Raw genomic sequence first — 17,200 nt, forward strand, 5'->3', positions numbered from 1 at the left:
GAGGATACACCTCAGATCATGGACCCACTCCGCATCATTGCTACTATCATCTTTCAACTTAGTTTTCTCTAGGAACATACAAAAACATAGGGAAGCTATAATGTGAGCTATTGATCTACAACATAATTTGCAAAATACTATCAGGACTAAGTTCATGATAAATTAAAGTTCAATTAATCATATTACTTAAGAACTCCCACTTAGATAGACATCCCTCTAGTCATCTAAATGATCACGTGATCCAAATCAACTAAACCATGTTCGATCATCACGTGAGATGGAGTAGTTTTCAATGGTGAACATCACTATGTTGATCATATCTACTATATGATTCACGCTCGACCTTTCGGTCTCCATTGTTCCGAGGCCATATCCGCATATGCTAGGCTCGTCAAGTTTAACCCGAGTATTCTGCGTGTGCAAAACTGGCTTGCACCCCTTGTATGTGAACGTAGAGCTTATCACACCCGATAATCACGTGGTGTCTCGACACGATGAACTGTAGCAACGGTGCATACTCAGGGAGAACACTTATACCTTGAAATTTAGTAAGGGATCATCTTATAATGCTACCACCGTACTAAGCAAAATAAGATGCATAAAAGATAAACATCACATGCAATCAAAATATGTGACATGATATGGCCATCATCATCTTGTGCTCATGATCTCCATCACCGAAGCATCGTCATGATCTCCATCGTCACCGGCGCGACACCTTGATCCCCATCGTAGCATCATTGTCGTCTCACCAACTATTGTTACTACGACTATCGCTACCGCTTAGTGATAAAGTAAAAACAATTATATGACGATTGCATTGCATACAATAAAGCGACAACCATATGGCTCCTGCCAGTTGCCGATAACTTTGTTACAAAACATGATCATCTCATACAACAATTTATATCACATCATGCCTTGACCATATCACATCATAGCAAGCCCTGCAAAAACAAGTTAGACGTCCTCTACTTTGTTGTTGTAAGTTTTACGTGGCTGCTACGGGCTTCTAGCAAGAACCGTTCTTACCTACGCATCAAAAACCACAACGATTTTTTGTCAAGTGTGATGTTTTAACCTTCAACAAGGACCGGTCGTAGTCAAACTCGATTCAACTAAAGTTGGAGAAACAGTCACCCGCCAACCACCTCTGTGCAAAAGCACGTCGGTAGAACCAGTCTCATGAACGCGGTCATGTAATGTTGGTCCGGGCCGCTTCATCCAACAATACCACCGAATCAAAGTAAGACGTTGGTGGTAAGCAGTATGACTATTATCGCCCACAACTCACTTGTGTTCTACTCGTGCATATAACATCTACGCATAGACCTGGCTCGGATGCCACTGTTGGGGAACGCAGTAATTTCAAAAGTTTTCCTACGATCACGCAAAATCTATCTAGGAGATGCATAGCAACGAGAGGGGAGAGTGTGTCCACATACCCTCGTAGACCGAAAGCGGAAGCGTTTCAATAACGCGGTTGATGTAGTCGAACGTCTTTACGATCCAACCGATCCAAGCACCGAACGTACGACACCACTGCCTTCAGCACACGTTCAGCTCGATGACGTACCTCGTACTCTTGATCCAGCTGAGGCTGAGGGAGAGTTTCGTCAGCACGACGGCGTGGCGACGGTGATCATGATGTTACCGGTGCAGGGCATCGCCTAAGCACTACGACGATATGACCGAGGTGTGTAACAGTGGAGGGGGGCACCGCACACGGCTAAAAGATCAACTTGTGTGTCTTTGGGGTGTCCCCTGCCCACGTATATAAAGGAGGGAGGGAGAGAGGCCGGCCCTTCTAGGGGTGCGCCAAGTGTAGGGGGTCCTACTAGGACTCCCAAGTCCTAGTAGGATTCCCTTTCCTTTTCGGAGTAGGAAAGAAGGAAAGGAGGGAAAGGGAGAAGGAAAGGGGGGCCGCACCCTCACCCCTTGTCCAATTTGGTTTGGGCAGGGGAGAGGCGTGCTCCACCTCGTGGCACTTCTTCCCTCTCTCCACTAAAGCCCAATAAGGCCCATTACTTCTCCCGGTGAATTCCCATAACTCTTCGGTACTCCGAAAAATACCCAATCACTCGGAACCTTTTTGATGTCCGAATATAACCTTCCAATATATCAATCTTTACGTCTCGACCATTTCGAGACTCCTCGTCATGTCCGTGATCTCATCCAAGAATCCGAACAAACTTCTGTCATCAAAACACATAACTCATAATACAAATCGTCATCGAACGTTAAGCGTGCGGACCCTACCGGTTCGAGAACTATGTAGACATGACCGAGACACATCTCCGGTCAATAACCAATAGCGGAACCTGGATGCTCATATTGGCTCCCACATATTCCACGAAGATCTTTACCGGTCAAACCGCATAACAATATACGTTGTTCCCTTTGTCATCGGTATGTTACTTGCCTGAGATTCGATCGTCGGTATCATCATACCTACTTCAATCTCGTTGCCGGCAAGTCTCTTTACTCGTTATGTAATACTTCATCCCGCAACTAACTCATTAGTTACAATGCTTGCAAGGCTTATAGTGATGAGCATTACCGAGAGGGCCCAGAGATACCTCTCCGAAACACGGAGTGACAAATCCTAATCTCGATCTATGCCAACCCAACAAACACCTTCGGAGACATCTATAGAGCATCTTTATAATCACCCATTTATGTTGTGACGTTTGATAGCACACAAAGTGTTCCTCCGGTATTCGGGAGTTGCATAATCTCATAGTCTGAGGAACATGTATAAGTCATAAAGAAAGCGGTCGCAATGAAACTGTAACGATCATAATGCTAAGCTAATGGATGGGTCATGTCCATCACATCATTCTCCTAATGATGTTATCTCGTTCATCAAATGACAACACATGTCTATGGTTAGGAAACATTAACTATTTTTGATTAACGAGCTAGTCAAGTAGAGGCATACTATGGACAATATGTTTTGTCTATGTATTCACACATGTCCTAAGTTTCCGGTTAATACAATTCTAGCATGAATAATAAACATTTATCATGATATAAAGAAATATAAATGATAATTTTATTATTGTCTCTAGGGCATATTTCCTTCACCACCTTAGAGGTAGTACTGGACGTGGCTCGGACGGCGTGGAGGTCGGCTCCTCCTTCACGGTAACTGGGCGCCATTGGGGGCCACTACAAGAAAACACATCCTTGCCATTTTCTATCATGAGAGTAACACTCCTATGACAATAATACTGACGAAAACACGTATTGTCATGGATGTGTTGCCCACATACTTGTATGACAAATAATTATGATTGAAATTGGAATTTTCATCCTGGGCGGGCCGATATCACCTAGATGACGTTCTTTGGGCCTTCCATGGCGTAAAAAATCATGATAGAAATGAGAACGAGAAACTTTTAGTGATTCCTTGAGTGAGTTCCGCATTGGACGGTATACGGTGAGTGGTCAGGCCCCAGCGAGATGCAGGGTAGTTTGCGTTATCATGTGAAACTTTCACATTAGTGAACCCGGTCGATGCTCGTTCATGGTAGTTGGAGGCTCATGATCGATCGATGGTCGTGTGCGGTAGCATCTGTAGGCCTTTGTTGCATGCTTGAATAGCTAATATTGTCTGGAGACTTCACATCACAGAGAATACGATGCAAAGACTCTTGCTCGCTATGGCTTGTTTGCGCGTACTTGGCAGTGGTGCGCGATAGTTGGAGAAGTGTATGCGTGAGTAGAAACTCCTGTTACGATTGTGCATGGTAGCGTAGAAGCCCTCCATACACGATACTGATTTGTCGAGCTGGAGACTTGCAATACACAAGAACCATACCAATCGATCGTCGCGACTCTTGCTATAGCTATTGTGTACTTGGCGGTGGTGAATGAAGCCGTATCCGCGAGTAGAGTCCTCGTTGCATCATGCTCGTGGTTGGGGGCGCATGTAATTGACGGATCAAGTTTTTATTTACTTTTTTGCATCGAAGATCAAGTTGGAGAGGTGTGTGTGATAGTTGGATGCTGTTATACAGTTACCAGAACGTAGTTTTTATATCACTCATATACTTCCTCCATCCTAATAAAATAATAGTCTCAACTTTATATTTTGAGATTGAGGGAGTATAAAATTTGAGACACTTATTTTAAGATTGAGGGAGTACGATCCTAGCGAAAACAGTGAGGGATGTCAAGGCCGAATGGTTGGATGACTTGGATCGGATCCAGTGGACGATGTCTGAAAGCTAGCCAATGACCTTCCCATGAAAAGGAAAAAGAAAAAGCTTCGCCATCTTTTTCACTCCTGATCTCATCATCATCAGCTAAAAACAGGGGAGATTCTTGCAAAAAGAAGGAAAAACAGGGGACGAACGCGAGCCTGCTTGCCGCGACCAAAAGCCGTCGGTTGCCGGCCGGACTGCCGCAGCGCAGCTTGCGACGAGCCCACGTCCAGCGACAGGCTTCCCTCCCGCTCCACCGTGCCGGCGTCGCCCTCCCCTCCCTCTCTCCCCCTCTCCTTCCTTGGCCAATCGCCTGTGGGCTGACAGTTCGCCACCGCCGTCGCTCGTGGATCAGACGCTCGCCGGGCGCCACCGCCTGGACTACTCTGCCGACCCGTTCCCTGCGCATCACTGCAACTACCCGCGGTTAATGTTGATGCGACAATCTCGCGGCGAGGAGCGCGTGCGGAAGGCTAGCAAGCACATGCTGCGCGCCCGTGGCCCGTTCGATGAAATTCCTCGCCGGGGCGCCTCGCGGCGGTGGCTGCTGGCGCCGAGGATGCTGTTGCGGGTGTACGTGGGCATCCTGGCGCGCGGAGCCAGGCCCTACGCGCGCCGTTGCTCAATGCGCGCGCCATGGAGCGGGCTGCCGGGGACGCCGTTCATGCGCACGTCGTGGCTAAGTTTGGGCTAGAGCTCAACCTCAACGCCCACTTGCCAAAGCTCGCTGGTCCTTACGGTGAGGAGGATATCCATATGTTTTACAGAATGCTCCAGATGAAGTGACAGTCATCGCTCATCGGTGCATAGTGAAACCAGGTTTGGTCTATTTCCTTCAGTCTACATCTTTCCCATTGCCTAGTTCATATTTTACTTTGTAAGGAACTCAACGCACTATCCTACTTTGAATATAGAACATTTGACCATACCTGTTCATAATTGCTCAGTAAATCTTGACACTTCCTATGAAACAATCTATTACACCATGGTTTCTTTGAACTTATGCACTCCTCTTTGTGCCCCCAGTTGCTAGATAAATACTCCTACATACTTTTATCCGTTTAGAAGACGAAAGTGCAGGTTTAGATTGATTTTGGCAACTAGGAGCGTCAGCCAGCACGTTCAAAACAATAGATTTGCTCACTGGTCTTGAGCTTTGACTCTTTAGCTACTTGTCATATAAACTGTACTGTACAAGACAACCTTGTTTTAGGTGATCCTTATCTCTTCTAGTATGGAGAGATCCTTGAAATTTCATGTTTGCCACACTACTAAGTCAAACATAAGATTTTAATGTCATATGCACGTTATGTGGGTTCCATTTCCTTCTCTTCCTTTGAATTATTCACCTCGAATCATCTCTTAATTTTAGTTTCAGTTTGATAATGTGCATACAGTTTATTTCATTCCCCCCCCCCCCCCCCCCTTTCTGACCCATATTTAACTCTGATGAGCAAGTGCTAGCAAAATGAAAAGGAGAGCATAACATCTGCAGAAGAAGACTGTGTAATCATTATGTTGACTGCCATGAAACCTGCACAACAGCATAGACAATTGATATTGCTGTCTTGGGACCCTCATTTAATCTCTAAACAATCATGGCCCCACCAGTGAGCCTAATACAAGCAACGGGTTATTTGTAAAATAAAATTATTTCCAATGATATGTAGGTTCTTTCTAATGACAACAGGTTATTTGTACCATAGGCTCTTTTTATTTTACTGAGTACATACTTTTATCCGTTTAGAAGACTAAAGTGCAGGATTAGATTGATTTTGGCAACTAGGAGCATCAACCAGCACGTTTAAAACAATAGATTTGCTCACTAGTCTTGAGTTTGATCCTTCATTTACTTCTCATGTAAACAGTACAAGACAACCTTATTTTAGGTAACCTTGAACCTCTTTTTAGTATGGAGAGATCCTTGAGATTTCATGTTTGTCACACTGCTATGTCAAACATAAGTTTCTAAATTCATATGTGCTTTATGTGGGTTTCACTTCCTTACCTTCTTTTGGATTATTCACCTTGAATCATAGCTTGCTTTTAGTCTCAGTTTTGATAATGTGCATACATTTTATTTCATTTTTCTCCTTTCTGAACTCTTATCAACTCTGATGAGTAAGTGGTAGCAAAATGAAAAGGAGAACATGCCATTTGGAGAAGCAGACTATGTAATCATTATGAAACTACTGAACTTCTGAATTGTTTTTAATAAATATGGCTGTGTGGATCAGTATGATGCAGAGGCCGGGGATATCCCCTTTCCCCAAAAATATGAAACCCGCGCAACAGAATAGACAGTGATCCTGATACAGGCTACCGGTTATTTGTAAAAGAAATCCTTTATAACGATAAATATGCTATAGGCTCTTTTACTTTATGTTTACACCAAAAAAGAGAGCTTATTACCATCTGTATCAACCACTGAACCACATGCATTCGTCTTGATTTCCATTTCTTGAATTAATAGCCTTATGTTGTCATACGAAGAACCTCCCTCATCGAAAGCCCTCCTTGCTTTAATGGCGCAGTCTTTTGCTCTCACCCTCATCTCTTCTGCAGCCGCCCCCTCATCCATCAGGGTGTTCACAGCTTTCTGCACCTCATCTCTTGTAACCATAACCTCCTGGTTTTCACTTCCCCACTGTGTAACTCCTTTCACTCCAACCTCCATTCCGATTTTCAGCACATCCACCAGCAGCTTCTCATTCAAAAACTGCTCCTCAAAGTGCGGCCATGTGATCATGGGCACACCTGCACAGATGCCCTCTACTGTTGAGTTCCACCCGCAGTGCGTCACGAATCCTCCAACGGCTTGGTGCTGCAGGATCATGAGCTGTGGTGCCCAACCCCTTATGACCATGCCTCTATTTTTGACACACTCCTCGAACTCGTCTGCGAGCCATTCCTCAACTTCTGGAAGCTTAGCTCCTGCTTTGATCACCCAAATAAACGGTTTCCTGGAGGTTTCAAGTCCCAGTCCCAACTCAACAGGCTGTTGAGGTGTAGTGCAAGCGAGGCTGCCAAAGCTGACAAAGACCACTGAGCCTGGCTTCATTGAATCAAGCCATTGCAAGCACTGTGCTTCATCCATTGACGCCTTGTTTCCTCTTGCGGGCCATAGTGTTGTTGTCTCGGTGGCAGAGGCACATTGGTCCGACCGCCCAGACCTTCTTCTTTGTCGTCTGCTCAAAGGATTCAATGTACAATGTCTCCAGCTCCTGGAAGCTGTTAATTACCTCACCATCACTTTTCAGCTCCTCTTCAAGGAACTTCTTACGGATTTGCTCCATACCAGGAATACAAAAATTTCCAGGGCATTTAGCCTTTGTCAGCTCTAGTGGTATAGGGAACCCTGTGATTGTGATGAGCTCATTTTCGTCTTTGACATTTTGAAATACATTGTTGTGATAAGTGATGTACCTGCAAGATGGTTGTAGTTGTTTCAAATACGTATAAGAGCAGACTTCTTCGACAAACGTCAACCAGATATAGCTGGCCTAAAAACTTGCTCATGAAACACTTTGCTGTCTGTGATTCCTTATGCAGTGTAAATTACATATTTCATCACACAAACTAGTACTCAGATAATTCTTTTTCCTTTCAGGTGTAGTCTTTTATATGTTCAATGCTTTCTTCTCTCTGGAGCCAATTTACACTAGTTTTCCGTCCACTGATGAAGTAAAGCACTTAATTGTAGCAGCAATAATATGCATAGTACAAATTAGTTACTCACAAGATTTGCCTCTTATTATGATTGTACCTGATGAGGGACGAGAAGCCACAAAAGCCACTAAAGGTCAGCCTCGGGATACCAAGCTCCCTTGCGATGTCACCAGTCCACCAGTGAATCAGGTCAGATATGATGCAGCTCGGAGGCGAGCGCTGCTGCTCATGGAGGCATGCCTTGAGCGGCTCCTGAAGCGCAGCGATGGCATAAGTTGGAGAGCAGATCTATGGATTGGATCATGTCCAGGTTCTCGCACCCGTCCGGTAGGCCGAACTCGGCACTCGGGAAATGGAGCTCCACGAGCCGTACTGCCAGGCCCGCCGCCTCCACATCGGCTGCAAAGCCTGCCAACCTGGAGGCATTCACTGGTGTGGTGATGAAGCTAACCTGCGCGCCGTGCTCTGCCAGCAGGCGCGCCATGTCGGTCATGGGGATTGTGTGCCCCTGCGCCAACATCGGTACCAACACAAAGTGCGCCCTCGCGGAGCCGCTGTGGCCATCACCGCTGCCGGTGAAGGTCATGGCTGATCGGCTATTGTAGGAAAAGGACTGGTGGTGGAGTCAGTCAAACTGGGAAGACAGTGACACCGGCAAGATAGCACGATGTGTTGGGCACAATCTGATAATGGTCGCAATGGCAACTATAGTGTATGCATATAGCACCTGGTGCTATGTCTTCCTAAGGAAAGATGATGAGCTGACGATGCAACAGCATATCAAATTGGTGACCTCTTGCTAGTGACGCATGCTCTCACGTCAGTCATGGATTTGTGAAGTCAGCCATGTGGATGAATCTTGTTAAGTTCTGAATCATCAGAATCCAGGCCATCGGATCAGACATCGAGGGCTCAGATTAACCACAGCTACCGCCTGTCACGCTCAAAGGGGAGTCATTTTTACAGGATTTGGATGATCCTCATGTCTGATGCTGACTTGTCGTATATGCACACTACTTAACTCTCAAGGCTGTGGAAGGCCGAGCCAGCCGATATAATATGATAGTGCATTATTTTCTGTGTGGAGATTCGGTCATTCAGTGTAATGTGGGTCTGTGGTAGTGGGTGGAATTTTCTTGTCTGTATCCTTTCAGGGTTTTGTTGGTGAGAAGCTAAAAGGATCTCCCAGTGATATGGAAAATATGAGTCCATTTCTGGAGCGACGCAATGCATCCTAATCAACACAGTGGCTTCCTGACGCAAAGAGGTACGACCGAGGCTCCTTGTTTTCATTTTGCTTCATGCACACAGACCTAATAAACTCCATATCTAGAAAGAATTTAATACCCCTAAAAAAAGGATTTAATACAAGACCGCAGCGATTAGCAATGAAACAAGGTCTGTTATTAGGCCATGTACAGTGCCTGGTGTAATGCAACAGCGCAGTGTCCGGTGCACGGCGGCGCCCCTCCCTAGTTGCTCGGAGTCATTGTCCTACGCCTCCACGAACCGTGGCTAGTCGTGCAGCGGTAGCAAAATGTAAGGGAGAGCGTAACCATCTAGAATAGCAGACTGTGTAGTTGTTATGTGGACTGCCATGAAAGAGCGTACATAATAGAGAGGATAATTGATATTCCCTTCATTTGGATCATCTATAATCTCTAAATAATCACCTGTGAGCCTGGTACAAAATTCTATATGATGATATATGTACTCTAGGATGTTTCACTTCATGTTTACACCGAAAAAGCGAGCTTACATAATCTCTATCAACCACATGCATTCGTCTTGTTTCCCATTTCTTGAATTAACAGCCTTACGTTGTTGTAAGAAGAACCTTCCTCGTCGAAAGCCCTCCTTGCCTTAATGGCGCAGTCTTCTGCTCTCATTCTCAACTCCTCTGTAGCCTCCCCTTCACCCATCAGGGTGTTCACTGCTGTCTCCACAGCATCTCTGGTAACCATAACCTCCTGGTTTTCACTTCCCCACTGTGTAGCTCCTTTCACTCCAACCTCCATCCCGATTTGCAGCACATCCACAAGCAGCTTCTCATTCAAAAACTGCTCCCCAAAGTGTGGCCATGTGATCATGGGCACACCTGCACAGATGCCCTCTATTGTTGAGTTCCACCCGCAGTGCGTCACGAATCCTCCAACGGCTTGGTGCTGCAGGATCATGAGCTGTGGTGCCCAACCCCTTATGATCAGACCTCTGTCTTTGACGCGCTCCTCGAACCCATCTGCGAGCCATTCCTCGACTTCTGGAAGCTTAGCTCCTGCTTTAATCACCCAAACAAATGGTTTCTTGGAGGCTTCAAGTCCCAGTCCCAGTTCAACAAGTTGTTGAGGTGTAGTGCAAGCGAGGCTTCCAAAACTCACAAAGATCACTGAGCCTGGCTTCCTTGAATCAAGCCATTGCAAGCACTGTGCCTCATCCATTGACGCCTTGTTTCCTCTTGCGGCCGTTCTGTTGCTGTTTCGGTGGCAGAGGCACATTGGCCCGATCGTCCAGACCTTCTTCCTTGTTATCTGCTCATAGGATTCAATGTACAATGTCTCGAGCTCTTTGAAGCTATTAGTGATCTCACCATCGCATCTCAGCTCCTCCTCAAACATCTTCTCACGGATTTGCTCCATACCCGGAATACAAAGGGTTCCACCAGGCAACTTAGCCTTCGTCAACTCTAGCGGTGTAGGGAACCCCGGGATCGTGATGAGCTCATTGTCATCTGTGACATGCTCCAATACATTGTTGTGAAAAATGATGTACCTGCAAGATGATATTAGTTGTTTAAAATACGTTGAAGTGCAGACATCGTTGACACATCAACCAGCTGTAACTGGCGTAACAAATATCTGATGAAAATTCTTATTTTCTATACTTCCTTATGTAGTTTGAATTACATGTTTCATTACGTAAGGTAGCACACACGTCGATTTTATTATCTTGTGTACTCTATTATCTATGTATGCTTTCTTCTTTTCTGGAAGGAATTTATACTCGTAAGCTGTCCTGTACTATTGAAGTAAAATACCTAATCATAGCAGCAAAAATATGTCCAGTACTCACAAGGTTTGCCTCTTTATGTTGTACCTGACAAGGGACGAAAAGCCACAAAAGCCACTAAAGGTGAGCCTCGGGATGCCGAGCTCCCTTGCGATGTCACCGGTCCACCAGTGCGCCATGTCAGATATGATGCAGCTAGGAGGCGAGCGCTGCTGCTCACGGAGGTACGCCATGAGCGGCTCATGCAGCATGGCACATGCCTTCATGAAGTTAAAGAACACATTCTTTGATTGGATCATGTCGAGGTTCTCGCACCCATCTGGTAGGCCGAACTCTACACTCGGGAAGTGGAGCTCCACGAGCTGAACCGCCAGGCCCGCCGCCTCCACCTCAGCGGCGAAGCCTTCCAACCTAGCGGCGTTGACCGGCGTGGTGATGAAGCTGACCTGCGCGCCATGCTCTGCCAGCAGGCATGCCATGTCGGTCATGGGAATGGTATGGCCCTGAGCCATCATCGGTACCAGCACGAAGTGCGCCCTCGCGGAGCCGCTCTGGCCATCGCCGCTGCGGGAGAGGGTCATGGCTGGTCGGCTGTGGCAGCGAAAGTGCTAGTGGAGTTGGTCAAGCTGGGAGGACTTGGAAGCGGTGCAGTGGCAACCTACAGCAGCACCTGGTGCTATATCTTCCTAAGTTGAGCTGACGAGCTGACGAGCGAATGGGCGCAGCGCAGCAGCAGCGTTTCAACTTGGTCACCTCTTACTAGTGACGCGTGCTCTCACGTCAGTCATGGACTCCTAGTCAGCCATGTGGATGAGAATCTTCTTCACTGTTACTGACATATTTCATATGTTGAATGCAGAGGCCTCCCATTATTCGACCGTATGTGGCTCCAGCAAGGATAACAGGGATGAAGAGATCAGATGGGACCGCAATTCCGTAAGTCACAAGTCCAAGGCAATAGATTGCGAACAAGAAGATGAAAAGACTAGACATGTGGTACTCAGGGGGTGTTTGGTTCAGAAGTCCTAGGACTTTTTCTAGTCCCAGGGACTAATCAAAGAAGACTCTCCTGTAGAATCTTTTTCTAGTCCTGTAGAAAAAATCCCTCCCGTTTGGTTCCTAGGGACTTTTTAGGGACTTTTTCTAGTCTCTGGGACTAAAAAGTCCCTGAACCAAACACCCCCTCAGTCGCTGTCCCAGTGCTGAAAAGATTGCGTATGGGTATGGCATCATCGTTTGTATTGAAGAAAAGTGATGCCATACCATTGTAATACCCTGGTGGGCACTGGAAGTTCTTATAATTGCCAGAGCGGTCAACGGTAGGACATTGCTCCACGGCATCTTCAGGGCATTGAGTCCATGAAGCAAGCCAAGGGAGGCCATAGGAGCACATTGATGTGATAACTGATACTATTATAGTGAGGAGGATCTTGGATGGAGCACCTCTCCCGCGGGCAGATGAAGAACGTCAGATGATATCACATCATAAACTAGGTATCAAAAATAGAAAATTTATGCAATCACATTTATTACAATTCATCCTTGGTACTTACTCATTGATAATACTGTAAATACGAAGAATTTTATCCAAGAGAAAGTTGAAGAGGCCTCCAAATATACCACCAATTATTCCAAGGAGAATTATTGCAAGTAGATCCGGACTACTATAGGTTGCAACAGTTGAACTGAGATCAAACGTAATTAATCCACCTTGCCCAAAGAGACCACACTTTCCACTGCGACAGAACTCAATCAGAGTCCTCAACACGACAGCAACAACAGCAGTTGTAAAGAATGCTCTCCATAAAAGAGCACTTCGCCACCTGTAAAATGAAGTTGAACAAAATAAAACACATTAACATGTATTCTCGTGGTTAGCAGTTTAAGTTTTTCAAAAATAAACTAACATCTTGAAGATAAACATGTAGGTTAACAGTACACAACTATGGCGGTACTAGTTTGGCTCTGCCATATTTATCGGTTGGCCCGATCACTGTAACTACATATCCAAGTAATGATTCTTTTCAAACCCTGACGCTCTGTGCACGAGAGTAATGAAGGGAAGATACTTCCCAAACTATGATTTTATGCAAGCTCCATCGCCAAAATCTTCATCAGCTATCTGGAGGGCTATCATTGCGGGACGCGCGGCTCTCAGTGCCGGCCTCGTCAAGCGCATCGGCGATGGAGTTTCTACATCTGTATGGGATGATCGTTGGATCCCATCGACCATATCGATGAGGCCGTTGTTCAGGCCACCATCAACAACGGTCACTTTGGTCAGTGACCTAATCGACTCGAAGAACTGGACCTGGAAACGTGACCTTATCCGAGCAACTTTCATTGCACCTAATGCAGATGCAATCCTCAATATCCCGCTCCGTCAAGGTGGCGGAGGGGATTTTCTTGCTTGGGCATATGAGAGATCCGGCATCTACTCTGTTAAAACAGCCTACCGAGCTCTAGTGAATCAGAACGAGCGTTTAGCTCTAGAAGAAGGGCAGGTAGCGGGGCCATCATTGGACGAAGAACAGATGTGGAGTCGCCTTTGGAAGCTCAAAGTTGTTCCAACAGTCAGAGTGTTCTGGTGGAGGGTAATCAGAGGGATCATTCCGAATGAATCTACCCTACAGCACAGTCACATCAAAGACACAAGACTATGCAAGTTGTGCCTTGCCATGGACGAGGACTTAATGCATGCGCTTGTTCATTGCTCTCATGCAAAACGGTTCTGGGAGGAGGCGAGATTGCTCTTTGACATCAACCTGCCTCGGCTCCATCCTAGCACCTGGGCACGTGATATTCTCTGTGAGACCCGCTTCTCAGAAAATGATCGTGCAACAATTATTACCGTCATGTGGGCTATCTGGATGTCTCACAATAGGAGGACACATGACCAGGAGATCATTGATCCAGCGGCCTCGGTTAGATGCATTCGCGAAGACCTGGCACTGCTGGACATTCCCCGACAGAGCTTCATACGCTGCCGGGTCACGGATGGCGTCCCCCTGAAGATGACTGTGTAAAGATCAACACGGACGCGGAGATCAATCACGATGCTGGCAACGCCGGCATGGGGGGTGTAGCCCGCTCTCCCTCGGCTTTCTTGGGCGCATGGTGCAAACCCCATTTGGGGGTTACAGATCCATTCATTGCTGAAGTACTCTCCTTGCGTGAGGGCATCATCTTCGAGAAGCTTCGAGGCTACATGCACGTGCGACTGGAATCCGACTGTCTTGAGGCAGTTAACCTCTGGAACTCTAGCTACATCGACCGTTCGGTTGTAGCACCGATATTGTTAGAAATTAGAGATTCCTGTTGCCTTGGAAAAGGTGGGGCCAATCCCTGAGCCGATGGCAATCGTAGCGGGGGAGCTGGGATCCCAACGAAGAGAATCAACTGAGCGATCGATCGGCGCAGAAAATCAGCAGGTGATGCCGCGGGGGGATCCACCCAATCAGGAGTTGGGCGCGCCGCTTGTGGATAGGCAGGTTGCAGCGGATCCAAGGCTTGACAACGCGTTGGAGGAGCATGCGCTGGTGCCACCCGGCGTGGCCCTGGCTGCGGAGGCCATGCAGCCTGGGGACAAGACTTGCCTGCTCCCTTCTCATGCTCCCGTCCGTGCTCCTGCATATGTGGCTTGATTTGATTGGAAGAAAATAAGACCCGGCCCCACCCCCTAAAAATCAGGGGGGGGAGATGATTAGATTAGAAAAGAAAAAGGAAAAAGGACATCTGTAGGATGAAGTGGAAGCACGGATGGGAGCATGGAAAGGGAGCAGGCAAGCCGGATCCGCAGCCTGCGGTTAGCCACGCGCCGGTCGGGCCCCACCCTGATGGGATTCATGCAAGCTTTGCATGTGACTCCGTTCACGTTGCCGCGACATCGGATGTGCATGCAGAAATAGAGACGCCTGCTGAGAGGCCTGTGCAAGTGGGCGCCAAGGAGACGTGCATGGAGATGGTGGTGGCCAACGACCCAGCCAATGGACTAACATCTAAGGAGGTGGAGATGTACGGGAAGCTCAAGGCCTTCTGCTCATGCATTGTGAAGAAGCTTGCACCGCCAATTCTCAAGGAAGTCCAGGCTTCTACCTTACGGCTTGAGGCAAAACCATTCACTCTCAAAAGAACCACTCGGGCAACCAAGAAATCGGCTCCGCAGAACACGCCAAGAGCCACACCTACGGAGAATGTGCTCCTGCGCATGCTGGGAATTGTGCCGGAAGATCTGGAGGTTACGGACACGGCTGTGCAAGAGCGACATGTGGACGCGTGGGTGCCGACCTGGTCAGCGCGCGGCATTTTGCAAAGAGGCCCTTGCCTTTGGTTTGAATCTACCCGCTGGACACGAAAACACCTGAATTAACATGTCGCTCTGTGATTGGTCAGGACCAAATTTGCACATTTGATGCAAGTTCAAGGACTGGGTAGGGTCAAAATGCAAGTTCTAGGACCAAACCATCACATTCAGCGCAAGTTGTAGGACTCCCAGTGCTTTTAACTCATGAAGAAAACTCGAGCTTGAGCTGCTGACGAGGCCGAGGACTTGCGGTAATCATCCAGAGCACGTAGACGTAGCACGGCAGCTCATCGCCTACTCGACTTGACCCGACCCGACCCATCTGTGCTTATATACACAGCTGAGCGGAGCCGGAGCCGGAGCGACATGGGCGTGATGCACAAGTTGCGGATGAGCAACATAGGTGTAATGTTACAGGTTGTGTGGAAGGGACCATTCGGATACGGGAAAAGCCGTAGCTTCTCCACTCCTGTTTTGTAGCTTCACTCCATTGCCCATGAGTATTCTATATGATGCAGCAGCAGCAGCAGCAGGGATATGTTCATACACTCATCCTGATCCATCCTATGTATGTATGTATGTATCTATGTATGTATGTATGTATGGGGCTGACTGTGACCGTGAAGTGCATGCTGAATAATCTGTACACTAAAGTGTCCTCAGATATTTTGAAATAATAATTCATGTGCTGATGAATCATGCATTACCTAAACCAAAAATGCACCCTTGCTAAATACCTATCATGAGATTGCCTCCTGATGTGCATTATGGGATTCTATGCATTATGGGATTCTATAGCCTGCATGAATCCCTCCATCACGAAATTGCTAAATACCTATTCCGACTCTATTGGGCCGGGGAGGGTGATAGACAGAAGTATCACATGGTGTGATGGTCTGAGATCTGCAAAAGGCCATGGAGGCCTTGGGGTAATTTCATCTAAACAGATGAATATTGCACTTCTATCCAAGTGGCTATGGCGCATTGAAATGGGTGACGGTGGACTTTGGCTGACTATTATCCGCGCAAAATATTTGCGTGGACAACTTCTGGCCTTCGCCTCTACAACGGGAGGATCCCGGTTTTGGCAATCGGTTGTCCAATTGATGCTGATATTACGTATTGGAACCTCGATTAGTGTGGGGTCGGGGGTCCAATACCCTATTCTGCATGAATCGATGGTCCGGAGCCCGACCGTTCGCGGAACGGTTTCGTGCTTTATTCTCGATCTGCACTCGCCCACAGCTTACGACGGGGGCTGCTTTAGATGACCTAGGCTCTATAGCCTTCCGTCGCACTTTTGGGGCCATTGAACAGGCGTAGTGGGAGGAACTACTTGAGTGCATCGCCTTGCACCCCCCCTCCCTCCAACCTGACGCCCTTTCATGGCACCTCGAGCCAAGTGGCATGTTCTCCAAGAAGTCCTTATATCAGGCCATTGTGGCCACTCCCGGTCCTACCGAACTCACGGTGATATGGGAGATTAAACTACCAATGAAGATTTGTATCTTCCTTTGGCAGTGGGTTCGTGGCCGCCTACCTTCGGGTACGGAGGTGCGCAAGCGTAACGGCCTTGGAGACGGGCTTTGCCCTATATGTGGTGTCCCGGAAGACTCCAACCATATTTTCTTCCGTTGCCCGACAGCTCGATTCCTTTGGAGCTGCTTCTCGGAAGTGGTTGGAGGAAATTGATGCCATGACAATCTCCCGGATATGTTCGGGTAGATCCTTAGTCTCCCCTATTCTAGGCGTGCCTCCCTTTGGGTTGCCATGGGCACCCTTGCGTGGACCCTTTGGAACAGCCGCAATAAATTAGTCATCGAACGCGTCATTCCTTGCCGTGTAACTGACGCAATCTACAAAATGTGTGGCTTCTTACAGCTATGGAGACCGCTTAGCAAGCGGCGCGACCAAGATGCCATTGACGCAATCATCACTGGTCTTCGCTCCACTGCATCCGCGTTGGCCGCCACCCCCACCACCACCCCCGAGCTGGATTAGCATCTAGATGTCT

The 17,200-nt window shown here is 47.4% G+C and overlaps 1 protein-coding gene, 1 long non-coding RNA gene and 1 pseudogene across 2 annotated transcripts; 1 reads left to right on the forward strand and 2 right to left on the reverse strand.

Annotated features, from left to right (window-relative positions):
* The first annotated feature begins 4,305 nt into the window (after positions 1-4,305).
* Positions 4,306-11,201, forward strand: LOC123069062 (uncharacterized). Its single transcript, XR_006432251.1, has 3 exons — positions 4,306-5,027; positions 7,819-9,144; positions 10,979-11,201. It is a non-coding gene; the product is annotated as an uncharacterized lncRNA (long non-coding RNA).
* On the reverse strand, positions 6,535-8,463 carry LOC123069056 (UDP-glycosyltransferase 73E1-like; annotated as a pseudogene).
* LOC123069058 (UDP-glycosyltransferase 73C10) lies at positions 9,440-11,464 on the reverse strand. The gene is made up of 2 exons (XM_044491799.1): positions 10,971-11,464; positions 9,440-10,646 (listed from the first exon to the last, which is right to left on the reverse strand). Exons 1-2 carry the CDS (start codon positions 11,462-11,464, stop codon positions 9,647-9,649), a joined length of 1,494 nt encoding a protein of 497 aa, XP_044347734.1. The 3' UTR covers positions 9,440-9,646.
* Between the last annotated feature and the right edge of the window lie 5,736 nt (positions 11,465-17,200).

The sequence above is a fragment of the Triticum aestivum genome, chromosome 3B, assembly GCF_018294505.1.
Source record: "Triticum aestivum cultivar Chinese Spring chromosome 3B, IWGSC CS RefSeq v2.1, whole genome shotgun sequence".
Taxonomy (NCBI): domain Eukaryota; kingdom Viridiplantae; phylum Streptophyta; class Magnoliopsida; order Poales; family Poaceae; genus Triticum; species Triticum aestivum.

Bases quoted from the DNA above. Each gene is read 5' to 3' on its own strand.
- LOC123069058 (XM_044491799.1), bottom strand. From the start codon at position 11,464: ATGACCCTCTCCCGCAGCGGCGATGGCCAGAGCGGCTCCGCGAGGGCG. The intron at 10,647-10,970 runs GTACAACATAAA...ATCATCTTGCAG, and splicing joins GGCTTTTCGTCCCTTGTCAG to GTACATCATTTTTCACAACA.